Genomic DNA, 19,379 nt, shown 5'->3' with positions numbered 1-19,379 from the left:
CCGTGCGTAAGACGATCAAAGTGGATCATATGGTAAAGTTGTTCATGGCGAACATCTTCAAGTATCATGGCTTGCCTACGTCTATCATTAGTGACCGTGATCCACGGATGACGAGTTTGTTCTGGAGAGGGTTCTTTGACAACATGGGTACAACTCTCAAGTTTTCATCGTCATTTCATCCACAAACAGATGGTCAGTCAGAAGAGGCTAATTCTACAGTATTGGATCTTCTCAAGTGTTATGTGTCAGAGCACAAGCAACAATGGGAAAAGTATCTTCCTTTAGTGGAGTTTGCATATAACAACACTGTACATACCTCGACAGGCAAGGCGTCTTTTGAGATTGTGGAAGGAGGGAAGAAGGTACCACCCATTTTGCATACAAAGGAAAAGATCTTTGAGGCTGATCAGTATGTGGAGAGTCTGGATGAAGCTTATCGGAGAGTTAAGTTGGCACTCCAGAAAACTCAGCAGAAGCAAAAGAAAGCCGTCACAGACGTGATTTACAGTTTGCATTGGGTGATTGGGTTCTTTTGCGCTTTGAAAAGGCTAGACTCAAGAAGATGAAGGGTAAAGAGCGCTTATTCCCTAAGTTGAGCATGCGTTATTATGGGCCTTTTCAGGTACTGGAAAAGATTGGTGAGGTAGCCTATCGCTTGAAGCTACCAGATCACTGGAGGATTCACAATGCCTTTCACGTGAGTCTTCTTAGACCTTTCCGTGGGGATGTGCCTGAGGATGTATCAGATGAGGCTCAGCCGGAAGTTGAGGAACTTGATGAGGTTCTGATTCCAGAGCAGATACTGGCACATAAAGAAAGGAAGGTACGAGGTAAAGTTTCCCGTCGCTATCTTGTGAAGTTCAAGAACTATTCACCGATGGATGCGAAGTGGATGGAGGAAAGTGACTTAACAGATTCACCTCAGGTTTTGCAGCTTTATCTCGATGCCTTTGAGTTAGAGCCGACTCTTGTTGTGGCTCATTCAGGTTCAGCAGAGCATGGGTCTGGAGCATTACCTGATGCTCAAGAGGGGGGTAGCACCTCCACTCCCTTGATACAGACAGGCTCAGATGACATCTAGAGGTCGCTTGGTGCAGTTTTTATCTCACCCGAAGGTACTGAGGCTGATATGGGACTTCTATGATATATGTGTACTAGTCACATGGGATTTTGTGGATATGTATGGTTCACAGTGGTATACAACTTGGACTATGACTACGCCATTGGTTTGCAGTGAATGTTGATACATGTGCATGGCTTAGAGAGATTGGGACGTTGATCTTGCCCATATTGTATATTTCACTTTGGATATTTTGCTGTATCACCAGAATGCAATCGAGGACGCTTGCCATTTTTCAAGAGGGGGGTATGTCATGGCCCTGTGAAAATGGAACAGCACAAGTGTGGGCATGGTGGTTGCTGAGTCAAAATATTGAATGATTCACATGGGGGGTGCCCGGACAGAGTCAATGATGTGTGGACATCCCTAGGTGTGAAGGGGGGAACTAGAACATTAGAATTTTAATGTTTTATTGAAAGTTGCCCCTAGGCCTTAGTGGCCCCTAGGGAACTTTAATAACAATTAAAGTTGGGGCCCTAGGATTATTATGGGGAGGGGGCAACTCCACTTTTGGAGTGTAAGCTTCTCTCTCCACTCTCTCTCTCTTCCTTTTTTGGAAACGTGAAGTCTACGTGCTGTTGGGAAGCGTGGAAAGCAAGAGGAGAAGGAGTCGATTGCTGAATAGGGTGCTGCTGCTGATTTTCTGTGTGCTGGAGCAGGCCGTACAGCATCCGTACAGTTCTGTACGACAGCAGGTACTGCTGCAGGCAGAGGCGGCGGCTGTGGAACAGGTACAGGTTGCAACAGGCGGCTGCAGCTGCAGAATTCAGGCAGTACAGGCTGGTACGACTGCAAGTACAGTCCTGTACTTTTGCAGGTACACTGTACGGCCAGAACAGGTGCTGGACAAGTGCTGGGCATCATCTGTTTTAGGCGGCGCAGGCGTCCAGCATCCAGACAGCAGGCGGGTTACTTCTGATTACTGCAGGCACAGCCCGTACAGTCTTGTACGGACAGGTACAATCAAGTACAGACTGGTACAGTGCTGTTTTTCAGGACTGTACAGACAGGTACAGCACTGAGGTGGATACAAGGAGGGTATAGACAAGTACACTCACACGTGTGAAGCAGGCTTGTTGAAACAAGTGCTTGCAAGTACAGATTGGTACCGTTACTTTCTCAGGTGCAGATCCACAAGCTGATTTTGGTAAGCTCCGCATCTGTTCATCTATCTCTCTTTCTATTGCTTTATGTCTGTTGCAGATTTGAGCTATCTGGCCCCTTGTGAGAGGAGGGGTATGGCATATTGAAAAGGGTGGAGACAGAGGTTGAACAGTGAATGTATGTATGAGCTGAGATGTTGAATCATGTGCTTGAGATATGCCAGATGTATGCTCATGGCTGCCCTGCTTAGTGGTCTTGGCTGATGAGAGGGAGGCACAGTGTGTTGTTTTGAGACACAGATCTGTGTGCGTGAATCCTCTGTGCTAAGAGGTATTGTGGGCCGTCAGATTGGACATACAGGTGTAATCTCTTGGCTGATTTTGGTTGTACTCAGCCTTCCATACTTTTGGAATTGAATAAAGAAATACCGCAAGGGGCGCCAAGTTTTGGGGCCAACAGGTGTCACTTTGTTTTCAGATTTGGGCACTATAGCTCCAATCTGTTTTGTTTTCACATCTAGACTACAAGTGGACGGGTGACTGCTAGTCCACCGCACTCTGGTTTTATATCAGAGGCCGGTTTGACGAGGAGTCTAGGTATATGTGGGTCATGTTGTAGGCCAACATAGATCGGATTGTACACATCGGCAAGGTTCCCCCACCCAAACATCCCATGAGACCACTGATAAAGGTGGGGGATGAGGGGAGACCAAGGGGCATTTTGCCCTATATAGAGGGGTTAAGTTGACCCCAACTCACCATGTGGGGTAATAGATTGCCACATGGCAGCATGAGAAGCAGAGGGCAAGAATTCATTCCAACACATATAAGGGATGTTCACACACACATATAAACTAGGCTACATGTACATGATGGATACATACAAACTCTGAAATACCCAACAAACCCCCCTTTTGGAGTCAAGGTGGTGTCTTATGAATTGGCCTTCATATTTATGATGATTTGGGCCCTTGATTGCAACACTGGATACAAAAGAAGAGAATGTGCCAACACTTGCACTTTCATGAGAAGCCTAATATGGGGATTGACCACACATAAAATTCCTCAGCCCTTTAGACTACTGTTGCCACGCAAAACATGTATAAACTGGTATCGTGGAGCCTTTTATAACATAAGGCGTTTCAAAAACGCAAATAAGTACAAACAAATTTTGGGGGACAACCCGGGTAGAGAATCCTTATTGACTCACACATAAATTTAAAAATTCCAATTTGTATCTATACGAGAACGAGAGAGAGAGAGAGAGAGAGAGAGAGAGAGAGAGAGAGAGAGAGAGAGAAGCCATTATAGTGTAGGATTCGGGCTTCTCCGGAGTATCTTCAAAATCTTCTTCTTCTTCTTCTTTAGCAGCAACAAGGTTGGCATGATTCTTATCTTGTGCTTTTGTCAGCCTTTTGAAGCACCTATCTTCCGTGCGTCCTAGTTTTCTGCAAAATTTGCATTTGACAGCTTTTCCTTTTCCCCTAGGTGGATTTCTATTCTTGGAGAAGAAATCCTTATCCATATCAAAAGCGGAGTTGGCTTGGTCTTGAAGTATGTGGACTTCGTCAAGGAGTATTGCTATACCATCTCCTCATAGTGCATGGTACGCGATACTCGGAGTGTAGGCAAGACCTTGTTATATTTGGTAATTTCTTCAAGGCTTGAAAATAAGACTGCCTCTACTTGTGCTGCCATTGAGGTCAATTGTAGCAAAAGTGACCCTATGATGCTTAAGTGCTCTTGAAGTGTATGATATTCTTTTATTTTAAGGCCATAATACTTTTGCTTGAGAAATACTTTAGAGTTATTTATTTTGTTGCGGAACAAATTCTCAAGCTTTGTCCTTTCCTGGTTTGTTGTCTTGTTGAAATCAATGTGATGTACGAGGTTGTCAGCTAATCCTTGTCCTATGTATGCCATGGCTGTGTCATTTTTGTTTGTTGAGGCAACCGGCAGGCTCCATAGGTACACCTTCAAGCTTCAGCTCATCACCCTTGACAATCTTCCAAAGTCCTTCTCGCATCAGGAGCAGCCTGATTTTGGTCTGCCACGTTGGAAAGTCAGCACCGGAGAACTTGTCGCCATTGGCAACAAGTTTACGGGTGATTGGCTACACCTCTGCTAACAAGTAGATAAGCTAGAGGATGTGTGGGCAGTATAGAAGCATCAGAAGCTTGTGTGAGGGGCCCACGTGGAGAGCAGGTACACACAGGAGGATCAGATAGAGAGGGCGGCGACAGCAACAGATGGGCAGCAACACCGTGCAGGTGGCAGCAAGGTCGAGAACTGCTGGAGGAAGAAGGCCTTGAAGAGGAGCAGCAGGAGGCGGCTCAGTAGCATGCTGTTGGGCAGGCGGTGGAAGAGGCTCAGCTGGTCGGGCAGCAGAGTCCAGACGTTGCAGGAGCAGCATAACGCCGGTGATGCGCACTAGAGGCGCCCGCGTTGGTTGATGCAGCAGAGCTGAGAGGACGGTGGCGGCGACTGGCGCAACATCAAGGCTGTGCCGCACAGTCAAATCTGATTCAGTAGGCTGCTAGCATCGAGGTGGCAGGCGACAAAGGCGACCAGCAGCTGGCAGAGGCACTGCAGTACACAGGTGATGAGCATCTGGCAGAGGTACCAGGCGGAGTTGGAGGTGGACTGACCACTGGACACGGAGGTGCTCCTCTGCACACTAGGAGCGACGGTGACGACTCTTGGCATCAGTGGCAATGCTACACGGAGACTGGAAGCGTGGTAAAGCTGGGCGTCACACTGGCTCCTGGGATCAGAGGCTGAACGGTGCTGGTGGTGCTGGACTCCCTCTAGCTAGGTCGGGGTATGCCACTACCCATTCGCACAGTTCGGGACCAGAAAGCTTTCAATTTTTATTGGAGATTGGTGAGCAGTGGCAGATTCAGTTAAGCAGGGACAGCTTGGCTTGAAGGCGCTGTTCAGCTACAGTGATGATTAATGCCGAGCCTTAGAGGTGGCACATGATTAACCGGCTTGGCTCGCTGAAGCTCCCGCCCCCCCCTGCTCGCGCTTCTTGCACACCTGCGCCCCCCGCCTATCTGCCTGCTCGTCCCCTCGCGCCCCCCCCAGTCCTTCCGCCTCCCCTTGCCCCCCCCCCCCCCCACCTGCCTTCGCTACTGCGCCCCCCTCCCTCGCTGCACTGCCCGCCGCCCCTCCTATTGCCCCCCCCCCCCCCCCCCCTTCGCTACTGCGCCCCCCTCCCTCGCTGCATTGCCCGCCGCCCCTCCTCGCCTTCACGCCCCCCCCCCCTTCTTTCGCGCCCACCTCCCCTCTGCAGTGCCCCGACCCCCCTCCTCCGCCAGCTCTTTCTCCACTCCACCCCTCTTGCGCGCAGCTTCCGCCCCCCCCCCCCCCCTAGGGCTACTCCTTCGTCGCTTCACCCCCCCTCCCTTTTCTTGCTGACTTCCGCCCCCAGGGGGGTTTTTCCTTTTTCTCCGGCCTTCGTCTTCCGCCTCTCTGTGTGCAGCTCGGTTCTTGCAGGATCTCCGCTTTCGCCTCGCCTTCGCCATAGCTTCAGACTCTGATGGAGGCTCCTCCCGCCCCGCCTCATAGGGACTCCCCGCAGCCCCCTCGCCCGCCCCTGAGGACACCCCCATCAGGCTTTCTCTTTCGCCAGAAGAGGAAGCGAGCCTCACCGCAGAGGTGGAACGCCTCCAGGCTCATTCCACCATCTGCCGTATAGTCGGCACTCGCCCTAGTAGAGGGGAGATCCGGGATCTTCTCCAGGCCTGCCTTCTTGCAGATGTGGGCAAGATCCTGGACGTACAGCTACTGGGCCGTGGACATTACCAGATCGAGTTCGAGACCGCCCAGAGCATGGCAAAGGTCCTTGCCATGAGTCCCCTTGACATCAGGGGTGCTCGGGCTTTCTTCAGACCTTGGCAGCATGGCTTTGACCCAGTAGCGGCTGAGCAGGGAGAGCGCCTTTTCCATGTTACTGTTTGCTTCCCTGGACTCCGTCGGGAGTATCTTCCGCTCCTCTCTAGGCTAGGAGCATTGGTGGGCTCGGTACTAGAGACTGGCCCCACAACAGCTTCAGTGGTGGCCAGAGCAGCTGGGCTACCTTCGGTCAGAGTTTTGGTGTCTTACATCTTCTCCCTTCCTAAGGTCATTCAGCTACCTAGGATAGGGGGGGGATGGATTGATCAGAGAGTGGAGTTCTCGGGGCTCCCGAACCAGTGCTTCATTTGCAGGCAGGTCGGTCATCTGGCCAAGGCCTGCCCTCGCAGGAGACCTCGACCCTCACCACAGCAGCAGGCCCCTGATGGCCCGCCCACAGATGCGGCTCGGCAGGCTGCCTCAGGGACACCTGCTCAGGCCACAGAGACCTCGGAGTGGCAGCCTGGACAGGGGCGCCGTCGAGGGAGACAGCCACAGCAGCACGTCCAGAGACCGCTGCAGCAGCAGCCACAGTCTCAGCCTCACTGGGTTCCCGTGAGGAACAGCTTTGCTCCCCTCCAGGAGGAGACCCCTGCGGCGACAACGGAGGACCAGGAGATGCCAGCACCCCCTCCTTCACCCCCCCCCACCCCCGTCCCCTCCCACCGCCTCGCTTCCACCTTCGCCTCCTCCCGTCCCCGCTTCGGTTTCGGCAGCGGCTCCCTCTCCACCCCCCTCGCCCCCCCTCCTCCCCCCCCGCCCGCCTCACCTTCCCGGGAGGCCCTGGCAGTCCCCTGGCGTTCACCTGCAGTTCGGAGGGCGCTGAGCACCGACCTCGCTCGAGCACCACGGAGGAGACCTACCATGCCGATTCGGGCTTCACGGATATCATCTATCCGTAGTCGGTTGAGTCGCCTCGGCATTAGACAGCGCTCGGAGGCTTTTGATTACGCCTTCACACGGCTTTTTGGAGCAGAGGGCCCCCATGAGCCAGCACCCATCCGAGTTCATGTAGTGATACCTCCGGCCCGCGGGGAGGAGGCACTTGATTCAGCGGTGGCCTTCTCGTTCCCTCTATGTGGCCCTAGCGACCGGGAGTGGACTCTAGAGCTCGCTCTTAGCACTTTGAAGACTCAGGTAGTTGAGTTTTCTCATCATGTGAGCGATCTGGAGGTGACAGATGTGATAGGCCGACTATGGGAGTTGGCTCATTTTTTCTTGGATCCTGGGAGTGTGGATGTCTCAGGGATTTGGCATTTGGTCGTTCGCATAGTGGCAGACTTAGCACGCGACCATGGATATGTATGTATACACGAGGTTGCTTTGTCAGAGTGGGAGGTAGTCGCCATGGGCCACAGCCACTGGCGCCTGATCCGTGATTCTTGCAGTACACCGGGTGGGCAGATTCGCAGCCGCTCGCGGATGGGGACTACTCTCCATCCAAGCCGCTTGCGAAGGCCCGCCGTACGGCTGAGACAGCATCCACCTCAGCAGGTCATCCATGAGGATCATCTCATGGAATGTACAGGGCCTTGGCGGAGCACATTTTATACGCTATCGTGGTTGCTTGAGGCAGGAGCTTCAGAGATGCCTGGTTGGTGGCAGCATTGATATTTTGATGATGCAGGAGCACCACTTGGGTGAGAGCAAGATCCGGAGATATGGTTCGGTGATGCCTGGTAGATGGGACACCTTTTGGTCTGCAGGGTTTGGTCCTTTGGGTGGACAGGGAGGAGTATATGTCATTCTGAGGATGCATGATGAGCTACTGGGCGTGCTCAACGTCTATGCGCCCAATCATGCTAGTGCCAGAGCAGAGTTCTGGATCCATGTTTTGGATGCATTGCCAGAGGCCCCACATTGGTGTGTCGGGGGAGACTTCAACATGCTTGAGGACCCGGCCGATAGGGTGGGAGGCAGTCATGTTACAGTGCACGGCACGGAGCCTCAGCTTGGGACCGGTTTTGCATGTCACTGAGGATCACTGATGCATGGCAGCATGGGGCCTTCTCCCGCTCTCAGGACAGTCTTAGTTTCTCTCGGTTGGATCGCCGGCAGGGAGGGACTAATCTATCACGGATTGATCGCTTTTATGTGGGCGATTGGTTAGGGGAGCGAGGGGGCTCCGTCGGCATTCTCGCTGGCACCTCATTTTTAGATCATGCGCCAGTTATCTTGACATTGGAGGAGAGGACACGGGAGCCCAGCTTGCAGTTGAGGATCCCAGAGAGGGTAGTTACAGATCCCAGTCTCGCTGAGGACATTGAGAGGATCTGGCATGATAGTCAGTGCTCTGACCAGGATGCAGCAGGCCAGTGTGCCCAGGGACTCATCGAGCTTAGCTCTTTTTTGCACGCTGCAGCTTTGACACGGCTGGGAGAGATTCGCGAGCGGGAGCATCGGTTGAGACGCAGCCTAGCTTCGCTACAGCGCCTTCAGGAGCAGCAGCGTGCATGTGAGTGGGTGGCGTCACAGCTGAGCCAGGCACGCCAGGAGGTTAGAGAGGCAGAGGAGCAGAGACATGAGTTTTACTATCGTCGTCAGGCCTCTCAGTGGACGCAGCTTGGTGATAGAGTGACTGGGGAGTTTTTTGAGATCACTGGACCCCGCCATGCTGGAGCAGAAGTCCGTCAGCTTGGTAGACCGGATGGATCGGTAGCTACTGAGCCCGGGGAGATCAGAGCCATTGCCACTGCATTCTATAGAGACATGCTTTCAGCGGAGCCAGCCACTGAGGATCGAGATGCTTGCAGACAGACTGTGTGGGCCCATGTGCAGAGGAGAGTCACAGATCGTATGCGTACAGTTCTTGGTGCGCCTCTTTCAGAGATTGAGCTTGCCGAGGCCTTGAGGGTCCTGCCGCGACATAGTTGCCCAGGGGAGGACGGACTGACGCCGGCCTTTTTTATGCGCTATTGGGACCTTTTGGCCAGGCCTCCGCAGGGGCTTTCAGTATGTTTTGGACACTGGGGTGATGCCACAGAGCTTTTCAGAGGGCTTGATCTTTCTTATCCCCAAGAGGGAGGGAGTATCAGATGATATTCGGCATTGGAGGCCTATTACGATCCTCAATACTGTCTACAAGGTCTTAGCAAAGGCCTTGAGTTTGAGGATCCAGCCCTTCCTGGGGGAGTTGATTCATGCTACCCAGACATGATTCGTCAAGGAGCGCAGTATCCTTGACAACATCTTTACTTTCTGGGAGGCGACGGCCCGAGCTAGATTTCTTGGTGAGGACTTGGTCGTGATGCTTCTCGATTTTGAGAAGGCATACGATAGAGTTGATTGGGGCTTCTTAGAGGGCACTATGCTTCGCCTAGGCTTTGAGCCAGGATGGATCAGAGGGGTGGCGGCTCTGTATTCCACAGCTCGTAGCCAGGTGTTGATTGCAGGAGGACGGGGGCCGAGTTTTGAGCTGACCAGATCAGTCCGTCAGGGGTGTCCCCTTGCCCCTTCTCTTTTTCTCTTCTTTGCGGAGGCTATGAGCATGTATTTGACGGGCAGAGGAGGTTGGTTTGAGAGGACTCCAGCTCCCAGTCCGGGGGGAGGACCTGCTCGATGCTGAGTTTGCAGATGACACGGGCTTATTTTTGCATGGTCAAGAGGCCAATCTTCTTCGGGCAGAGCAGTCGCTCCAGGTTTTTAGTGCACCTTCGGGAGCATTGATCAATTGGCGCAAGACAGTGGCCTTTTGGATCAGTAGTGCTCCCACTCCGGCATGGAGCCCGGACCCCGGTTTTAGATCGATTCCTCCTGGCACAGCAGTGCGGTATTTGGGATGCCAAATTGGACTAGATTTGTCACCTGAGCAGCAGATTGCCTTGCTTCTTCTTAGCATTCGGAAGAAGCTTTTGTATTGGAGTACAGCTCGACTATCCTTGGCTGGGAGGGTGGTGGTGGCAAATCAGGTGCTGTTAGCGACCATGTGGTACATTACGTCTTGCTGGATCTTCTCGAGCTCTTGCATCAGCCAAGTACAGAGGCTGATCAGGAACTTTCTTTGGTCTGGGCGGGACGGTCAGCCAGCCCGGGCAAAGGTTGCATGGGCAGTTATTACACTTCCGCTGGCTCAGGGAGGCTTGGGCATTATAGATCCAGTCGATCAGAGTAGAGCCTTATTGGGGAAGCTTATTGTTCGGGGGTTGCTTCCAGGCGCTGAGCCTTGGAAAGAGCTTCTCTTGCAGCGGCTGCAGGCTCGGGCTCCCCCAGCAGGGGGTACTTGGGCACCAGAGATTCGCTGGATCTTCATAGAGATGAGGAGGACAGGCCTCAGTAGAGGATGGGAGGACAGATTTGCTTTGAGCATCCTGAGAGCTTGGGAGTTGCTGAGACCAGGGCTCTCTCAGCGACCTCCTTCTTGTGTTGAGGAGCGGGCCAGACAGCCGCTCATCTGGAGCCCAGCGGTTCGCAGAGAGCAGGGTCATATGCTGGGTTCTCGGCCGTCGTCTAGCCTGGGGACCTTTAGCGGCAGGCCCAGCACGTAGTTTTGGAGACTGGCAGGCCTTCTGCAGTCTCCCAGAGGAGATCTAGGTGGAGAGGCTGAGTCACTTCAGAGGGGGGTTGATTATGAGGGATGATATTCAGGAGGCACTCACAGAGGAGTGTTTCACGCCTTTCGAGCTAGTGGCCCCGTGGTGGATGGGAGCCTTTACACAGTTGGAGATCCTGATTGCTGTCAGAGCTTGCACTGAGGATGGCAGATGCCTGTACTATGAGATTCAGGATGAGGGTTGACTTCAGAGAGTGGAGGTGGAGTCGCCTTTGGTTGCAAAGTGCACCTTTCAGAGGATACGGGTAGTGGCCGCCGCTTCTTGGAAGTGGCATATTGACCCCGACCTTGCAGATGTGCTCCCGGATTGGCGCATATGGGCATATGCAGTGCGCCCCTTGGCCCGGCTACAGTGGGATCTGGGGAGTACGAGTGGCATGATCCTTATGCTTCCCTTGAGGCCACAGAGATCACCTTTTTCCAGTATACTGTTCGGCTGGGGTGGCATATTTTGACGGGGAAGATGATGGTCTCTCCAGCTGCAGCGGGGCATTGGCGGCTACAGGGACTCTCACAGGAGTTCCTGGAGGATTTTTGGGCTCGGCTCTGGGCTAGTCGATAGGCCCGTAGGATCTCGACTTTCCAGTGGCTGGTCGCCCACAGGGGCTCAACAGTTGGCACCTGGCTTGTTTACAGCAGTCTTCCGGCGGCCTGCGTCCGATGCGGCCACCCTATGGAGACACAGAGACATTGCCTATGGGATTGCCCTCAGGCGCAGCAGATTTGGCTGCGGATGCTGCGTATTCTGGCCCCCCTCTCTCCAAAGGGTGTGTTTACGTGGGGTGCCGCTGCTTGGTCGACTTCGTCAGGGTCTGCTATGGGCTATGAGATGGATCAGGACAGTCAGGCCTTCAGATTCATTAGGGGCCAGCCTCGCCTGGTTCCGTCACCGGATTTCTCGTCCGCCAGCTGGACACAAGAGAGGGATTTACGATGGGAGCTCCTCAGCAGCCTCACCATCTGCTTCACCTGGAGGGCCCGGTGTTTCACGGCCTTTGAGGGGAGACTGGAGCCACCAGCAGAGACTGTACGGGGGATTTGGCAGGAGTTGATCTACACCCTGCGAGGACAGTATAACCACATCCAGGGCGACTCGGATGAGGCGATCTTGCGGTGCCAGGCCTTTCACACCACCTGGCGCAGTGGCCCCTTCTATACCTTACACACGGGATCCCCCCGTTGGCATTACAGGCCACCTGTTTGGCTTCCCCCCCCCCCCCATTGTATGATTTAGCCCCTCAGTCCTTTGTACTGATGCTTGTATTTTGTAGCACCTAGGGAGACTCTCCCGGGCTGAGACCAGGGCTCTCTCAGCGACCTCCTTCTTGTGTTGAGGAGCGGGCCAGACAGCCGCTCATCTGGAGCCCAGCGGTTCGCAGAGAGCAGGGTCATATGCTGGGTTCTCGGCCGTCGTCTAGCCTGGGGACCTTTAGCGGCAGGCCCAGCACGTAGTTTTGGAGACTGGCAGGCCTTCTGCAGTCTCCCAGAGGAGATCTAGGTGGAGAGGCTGAGTCACTTCAGAGGGGGGTTGATTATGAGGGATGATATTCAGGAGGCACTCACAGAGGAGTGTTTCACGCCTTTCGAGCTAGTGGCCCCGCGGTGGATGGGAGCCTTTACACAGTTGGAGATCCTGATTGCTGTCAGAGCTTGCATTGAGGATGGCAGATGCCTGTACTATGAGATTCAGGATGTGGGTTGACTTCAGAGAGTGGAGGTGGAGTCGCCTTTGGTTGCAAAGTGCACCTTTCAGAGGATACGGGTAGTGGCCGCCGCTTCTCGGAAGTGGCATATTGACCCCGACCCTGCAGATGTGCTCCCGGATTGGCGCATATGGGCATATGCAGTGCGCCCCTTGGCCCGGCTACAGTGGGATCTGGTGAGTACGAGTGGCATGATCCTTATGCTTCCCTTGAGGCCACAGAGATCACCTTTTTCCAGTATACTGTTCGGCTGGGGTGGCATATTTTGACGGGGAAGATGATGGTCTCTCCAGCTGTAGCGGGGCATTGGCGGCTACAGGGACTCTCACAGGAGTTCCTGGAGGATTTTTGGGCTCGGCTCTGGGCTAGTCGATAGGCCCGTAGGATCTCGACTTTCCAGTGGCTGGTCGCCCACAGGGGCTCAACAGTTGGCACCTGGCTTGTTTACAGCAGTCTTCCGGCGGCCTGCGTCCGATGCGGCCACCCTATGGAGACACAGAGACATTGCCTATGGGATTGCCCTCAGGCGCAGCAGATTTGGCTGCGGATGCTGCGTATTCTGGCCCCCCTCTCTCCAAAGGGTGTGTTTACGTGGGGTGCCGCTGCTTGGTCGACTTCGTCAGGGTCTGCTATGGGCTATGAGATGGATCAGGACAGTCAGGCCTTCAGATTCATTAGGGGCCAGCCTCGCCTGGTTCCGTCACCGGATTTATCGTCCGCCAGCTGGACACAGGAGAGGGATTTACGATGGGAGCTCCTCAGCAGCCTCACCATCTGGTTCACCTGGAGGGCCCGGTGTTTCACGGCCTTTGAGGGGAGACTGGAGCCACCAGCAGAGACTGTACGGGGGATTTGGTAGGAGTTGATCTACACCCTGCGAGGACAGTATGACCACATCCGGGGCGACTGGGATGAGGCGATCTTGCGGTGCCAGGCCTTTCGCACCACCTGGCGCAGTGGCCCCTTCTATACCTTACACACGGGATCCCCCCGTTGGCATTATAGGCCACCTGTTTGGCTTCCCCCCCCCCCCCCCCCTATTGTATGATTTAGCCCCTCAGTCCTTTGTACTGATGCTTGTATTTTGTAGCACCTAGGGAGAGTCTCCCGGGCTGCCTTGCTGTATTCACTGCTCTGTTTCTCTTATGAGCAGGAGAGATCTTTTTGTAGCCCTACGGGCGTTTTTATATAACTAATGAAAGGATCTTTTCTCGGGAAAAAAAATGCCGAGCCTTAGAAGATAACACAGAGCTTCATAACGGGCAGCACACAAATGAACCATCTTCCAAAACCCTAAACCACGTCTCTGATACCAATTGAAGGAGCTGTAGTTGCACATGTGACTGGAAGCTATGGGGGATGGAAGATTGCCATGATGTGTGTGTGTGTGTGTAGAGAGAGAGAGAGAGAGAGAGAGAGAGAGAGAGAGAGAGAGAGAGTAAACTCAGAGATTTGCATGACTCAATAATCTGTTGATTGATTGATGATTAATCCTTGTATCAAGTATATGTTTTAATAGGCTAGAAGGCCTTAACTTCGACACATCACATGTAAGGAAGCAATGACACTTGGCTAGGCTAATGACGTCATTGCTTATCACACTCACACACAAAAACGGTGAAAAGAGGTGGTTCACACATATCTATAAGGGCTGTTCACACACAGACAGAAACTAGGCTATATGTTAATGATGGATGCACATATGACTCCGAAATACCCAACATGTACTTCCTCATGATGATCATTGTATCAGCCTCCACTTTGAAAGAGCCATGTTATTTGTACTTGTTTTGTTTTTCTTTTCCATGATGAGACATACCATGGATAGCATTGTATCACTTTGGTCTCATAGACCCATTGGGTCTTTAGGAGACGTTTAATATAACTTTCTTTCTTTCTTTCTTTCTCTTTGGCTTTTGTTTTAATATTAAATTTCTTCTTGTTTCTTTTTCTATTTTGAATGACAGTTGGAGAAGATTGTATTTCTTGTCTTTTTCTCTGGTGAACGAGCAAAGATGAAGATAACGAAGATATGCGAAGCATTTGGTGCAAATAGATATCCATTTCCTGAAGATGCTGGTCGACAAGCACAAATGATAGATGAGGTACTTGATGTTAAAAAATGCAATTCACTATCCATGTGACAATGTAATATTGTATCATGCAAATCAATCCTTGAGCTACATGTGTGGTACATGAGTTGCTCAAATTTTGTAGGTTTCTGCGAGGTTATCGGAACTAAAAACTACTGTAGATGCTGCTAACAGGCATAGGGATAACCTGCTCTCCTCAATTGCATGTGAAATTGAATTGTGGACTTCAATGGTGAGATAAGTCTAGTGATCTATGGCTTTGAGATCGGTGCTTTTTTGGATGTGTACAATTTAACCATGAATGCTCTTACCTCGTTTTACTTTGGTGCCCTTTGGCTCTTGCATTCTCTTGATATGCATAAATTGTGTGAGCAGGTCAGAAGAGAAAAGGCGGTTTACCATACTCTGAATATGTTGAGTATTGATGTTACGAGGAAGTGCCTGGTTGCAGAAGGGTGGTGTCCAGTATCTGCAGAGCCTCAGGTATCATGCCAACAAAGCTTCTTGGCCTTGCAGTTGAAAATACAAATGAAAGTTAGAAATTATTATATTTTTGTGTGCATTTGGGGCTACTATGTTGCTTGCAGATTCAAGATGCCCTCCAGCGTGCAGCCTTTGACAGTAACTCTCAAGTGGTGACTATATTCCAAGTCATAAAAACAAAGGAAATGCCTCCCACTTACTTCAAAACAAACAAATTTACCGGGGCTTTCCAGGAGATTGTTGATGCATATGGGTCAGTCCCTGAGAACGACTTTTTAAAACTTATTTTTCCATACAAGCCAAATACAGTTCAACTTTTTTTAGGCCTAAACTTTCTTGATGTTGTTCTGAGCAGTATAGCAAGGTATCAAGAAGCCAATCCAGCAGTGTTTACAATTGTGACGTTCCCCTTTCTTTTTGCCGTCATGTTTGGTGATTGGGGCCATGGGATTTGTTTGTTGGTTGGAGTCCTTTGGCTCATTTGGAATGAGAGAAAGTACAGCAGTCAGGTATTGTAGACATTTTTGATCTAGTCTGTGTCCATGTCCACACCCGTCTGTGTGCGCGTGTTCTTCTTTTGGTAGAAACTAGGATACATGATATATGCACAGCTTGTTTTAATTTGGTGTTGATGGTCTCTTTTTAAGCAGAAACTAGGAGACATGATGAGCATGGCCTTTTCTGGCCGATATGTTATCTTGCTCATGTCTATATTCTCAATATACACTGGGCTCATTTACAATGAGTTCTTCTCGGTACCTTTTGCAATCTTTGGATCTTCAGCCTACCACTGTAGTGATTCTACTTGCAGGTATTTTCTCTCTTTTTTACAATTGGTGCTCATATTTTACAAGAATTTATTCATGATTTTTAAGCAATAATTTATCTATATAAATTATAGTTCTATGCCTAATCCACTTGTAGAACGTCAATGGCAGTGATGCATACACGACGGGACTTGTCAAGACGCGCTCGACACCCTATCCGTTTGGTGTAGATCCTGTCTGGCATGGCTCCAGCACAGAGCTCACGTTTCTCAACTCATTGAAGATGAAGATGTCCATCCTGATCGGTGTGGCGCAGATGAATGTGGGAATTTTCCTCAGCTTTTTTAATGGCATATTCTTCAAGAATGATTTGAATATATGGTAAGTGTTGATGTGTGTGGCACAGATCTGGTCATTGTACACACATGCATGCAAGGCTTAGAACGTATATTTATATGATTGTTTGTATTGAAAGTTGTGCATTAGTTTTTTTGTTTGCAATTCCTTTTTGCATGGATTAGTTGTGATCAACTGCATCATCCCTCAGAACCTGACCTGACTTCAAACCTTACCCGATTTCACACGAGGCAGACATAGCTGATGTTAACAGCTGGACATTAATGCTCGAGATCCATAGCTATGAAGGACTCTCAATTAGCATGTACAAGCTCTAGAGGAAACTTAGCCCTGTTGCTCCTCTCTTGTGGAAAGGGTTATCGATGTTGCTTGCCCATCATACAAGCTTCATATGCACTTGACATCTCCGAAAAAGTAGGTAGGCGCGCCCCAATTGCAGACTTCTCCATCTCTTGCAAGATCACATAGCTCAGGTGCTCAAATCTCGCATGACACGATCCGTTGTGATTGCAACAGAGAGCAAGTTCCTCTAACAGTCCTTCTTATTGGTCATCTGTTGGGACACTTCGCTATCGATGATCCATGAACCTCGCTATTGATGATCCATGAACCACTGGAAGCTGTAGAATGCTGTCTTTGCACATGTTTCCTCAATTGTCACAAAGAGCTCCAATATTGTTACTTGACTCCTTTGACGGCTTCAAAGTACCGCTCTTCTCATCTGCCTCTCGTTGCTTGCATGCTTTTTGCATGGACTTGTCGTAATAGCATTTCACCGTCTTCTTCTTTGTCTTCTTTCTAGAAGAAGAGGGGTTACTCGAGTCCTTCCTAACAGCGACATGTGAACTAGGAGTAATAAATCTTCACACTCGGCACTTTTTACCTTTATATATCAAAGAGTTTCTGAACACACCCTTATGATGTGTAAGTGACTAAGTGACCTTTAAAGGTCACATCTTGTACCTTTTGCAAAAATCAGTCTGTTGCATCAAATCGGATGGAGCATCAACAATTTGGGGCTTCTCGTTTGGAGCCATCAATTTCACTAATTCTGGGTGAAATTTTCAATGTTCTCTGCTTTTTAATCAATTTCTTGCAGGTTTCAGCGGTTTGGTATAAATAGAGCATCATTACTTGCAGTGAGTTTGAGAGGGACAACTTGCATTTTGTGTTTGGTATTTTTTCAGAACTGGCTCAGAGTGATATATTTGGAATGTTGACAGCAAAGGACAGTTTGGATGGGTCCAACTTTGCATTCTGGACGTACATGACGTGGCATATGCTTGTAGCCAAAGGGCTTTGGAGAAACGTCACCGAAAATGAAGTTCGCCCAGCAAATGCAGCTGCATTGCATACTCCTGCCAGAGGAGAATGTTGCACAACTTGCAGATCAACCCCCTCCTACATAGGAGCAAAGGAAATGGGATAAAGCTAGGAGTATATAGACACCGGACATGGAGGAGGTTCTGCTAGACGGAACGAGAGGAGTAGGTGCATCTCTTTGCATGCATCCGAGAGCAGTTGGAGAGGCTTCGCCTTCGTGCTAAGTGTCTCTATCCCCCCCTCAAAACCCACCTCAAAGATTCGCTCGGCATGGAGAGGCTTGACACCTAGCTTTTCAACCATGAGGAGTTTCTCATAGAATATTCGTGGGCTTGGAGGTGTCTTTTGTGACTGTCATGACGGAGCTTCACAAGGCCCTTGGGGGGAACTATTGCTTGTATCCACGAGTACCACCTTACTGCTAGTTGCACGCGTCAAGGGAAGATTCTTCATAGTTGGTGTCACACCTACTAGTCCCTAGCTTCGGAGCCCCTTGAAAATCATGGTGGAGTTTGCATTTCACTTGGAGAGTTCCTATGCGATGGACACAGGCACTTTAGTCCTCGTCTGACCTCAATGGCAGATTCTTTAGGTTGGGGAGATCAGACTTGGTCTCCTCAACATGTACGCTCCCAATGGAAAAACGGATCACAAAGTTGACGGTTTTCTTGAGACTACAATAATTCATGGGGATAACTTGACTCTCTGCGTTATGCGAGTTGGATATGGATGTCCCCGCTAGTGCTTCTCACAAAGCTTCAAGTCGACAGAGAGCATTGCTTGAGAGTTTCAAAGGATGCCTTCATTGTGGTACAAGAGCACACATTGCATGCGGTGAGAATCTCCATCATACAAAGGTATCCTCCCACTGCCTTTGAAATGTGTTTGGGAGAGTTGAAGTAATCCATTGGAGGCACATGTATGTAAGTTATGCAATATCGGAGAGATTAAGATAGAGGAGCATTATGGATACAGATGGCGAGCCTACTATGAGATACAAGAGATTTCATTCTCTCTTCTGAGATAGATTTACCTCCCTCTCACGAGTGACGCAATATAGGTTAGAGATGTTTGGGCTTATACTTAATAGAGCTTGGATATTAGTGAGAGATTGATGAGGCCGCACTCCGGGAGGTGGGCTTAAGGCATAGTCACATGAAAACCCGCATGACATAGACGAAATTTGCTTATTCTTTCTATCTTTAGCGGTGCATTTGCCCTATCAACTACTTATTTGTTGTACTAATTCTTTCTATTTGCTACTTCCCTTAGTGCTAGGCTTCATTATGACTGAGTCTGCCCTGCATCTCCGGAGGTTTGATAGAAACTCAGTACGAAGGGCTTTGTGTGAATATATGCTCCTCTGTGTGTGTGTGTGTGTGTGTGTGTGTGTGTGTGTGTGTGTGTGTGTGTGTGTGTGGAGTGCGTGTGTGAGAGCATATCTTGATACAGAGTTCTACACCCACTATTGGGCATTGATGACGTTAGTGGGGATGTCGTAGTATCTAGTCCATACTATGCATAATGGACTTGTGGGTTGACTACCATGAGTATATAACGTGCACGTTCCTAAAAGGTGAATTTGGGCATGTTCCTGGATTCATCTATGTCACATGTACTCTGCACTCAGTGCTATGCACTCAGTGCATGGTGACAAGATGGCTCATCATCAGCAGTGCAACAGTTGTACAATATTAGAACCCAGTAGGATGATATTTGTCGTACGCCGTGACCCCATTGTACATCCTTAGTCCAGGATAAGCTAGGCACGAGCTACGTAGGCCATTCCTCAGCCTTAGCGGGTCAGTCAGTGAGTCAAGTCCCTTAACCCACTTGGAGAGAATCATTCATGCATGTAGAGTCAATAGAAGCCTTAGGGTTTGCATTAGAAAGCACTCTGCATCCTGCATAATATGCATTCATATGCCTGTGCATCATTTAAAAAATCCCAGAAGTCTTAGGGAATTTACTAGGATTTATCTGG

At 50.4% G+C, this 19,379-nt stretch overlaps 1 protein-coding gene across 2 annotated transcripts in view; it reads left to right on the top strand.

Moving 5' to 3' along the window:
• Positions 1-19,379, top strand: part of LOC147631006 (V-type proton ATPase subunit a3-like) — a 64,873-nt gene that overhangs the window by 21,687 nt on the left and 23,807 nt on the right. For both annotated transcript variants that reach the window (XM_086809339.1, XM_086809340.1), the window contains exons 7-13: positions 14,340-14,477; positions 14,590-14,697; positions 14,841-14,948; positions 15,053-15,201; positions 15,304-15,457; positions 15,599-15,759; positions 15,887-16,096. In XM_086809339.1, coding sequence (XP_086665465.1) covers positions 14,340-14,477; positions 14,590-14,697; positions 14,841-14,948; positions 15,053-15,201; positions 15,304-15,457; positions 15,599-15,759; positions 15,887-16,096 — 1,028 coding nt within the window. The remainder of the gene's footprint in view (positions 1-14,339; positions 14,478-14,589; positions 14,698-14,840; positions 14,949-15,052; positions 15,202-15,303; positions 15,458-15,598; positions 15,760-15,886; positions 16,097-19,379) is intronic.

This window comes from Cibotium barometz, chromosome 15 (genome assembly GCF_041138505.1).
Source record: "Cibotium barometz isolate CiBa-2024 chromosome 15, ASM4113850v1, whole genome shotgun sequence".
In the NCBI taxonomy this organism is placed as follows: Eukaryota; Viridiplantae; Streptophyta; class Polypodiopsida; order Cyatheales; family Cibotiaceae; genus Cibotium; species Cibotium barometz.
This window is presented reverse-complemented; position numbering and strand designations above follow the sequence as displayed.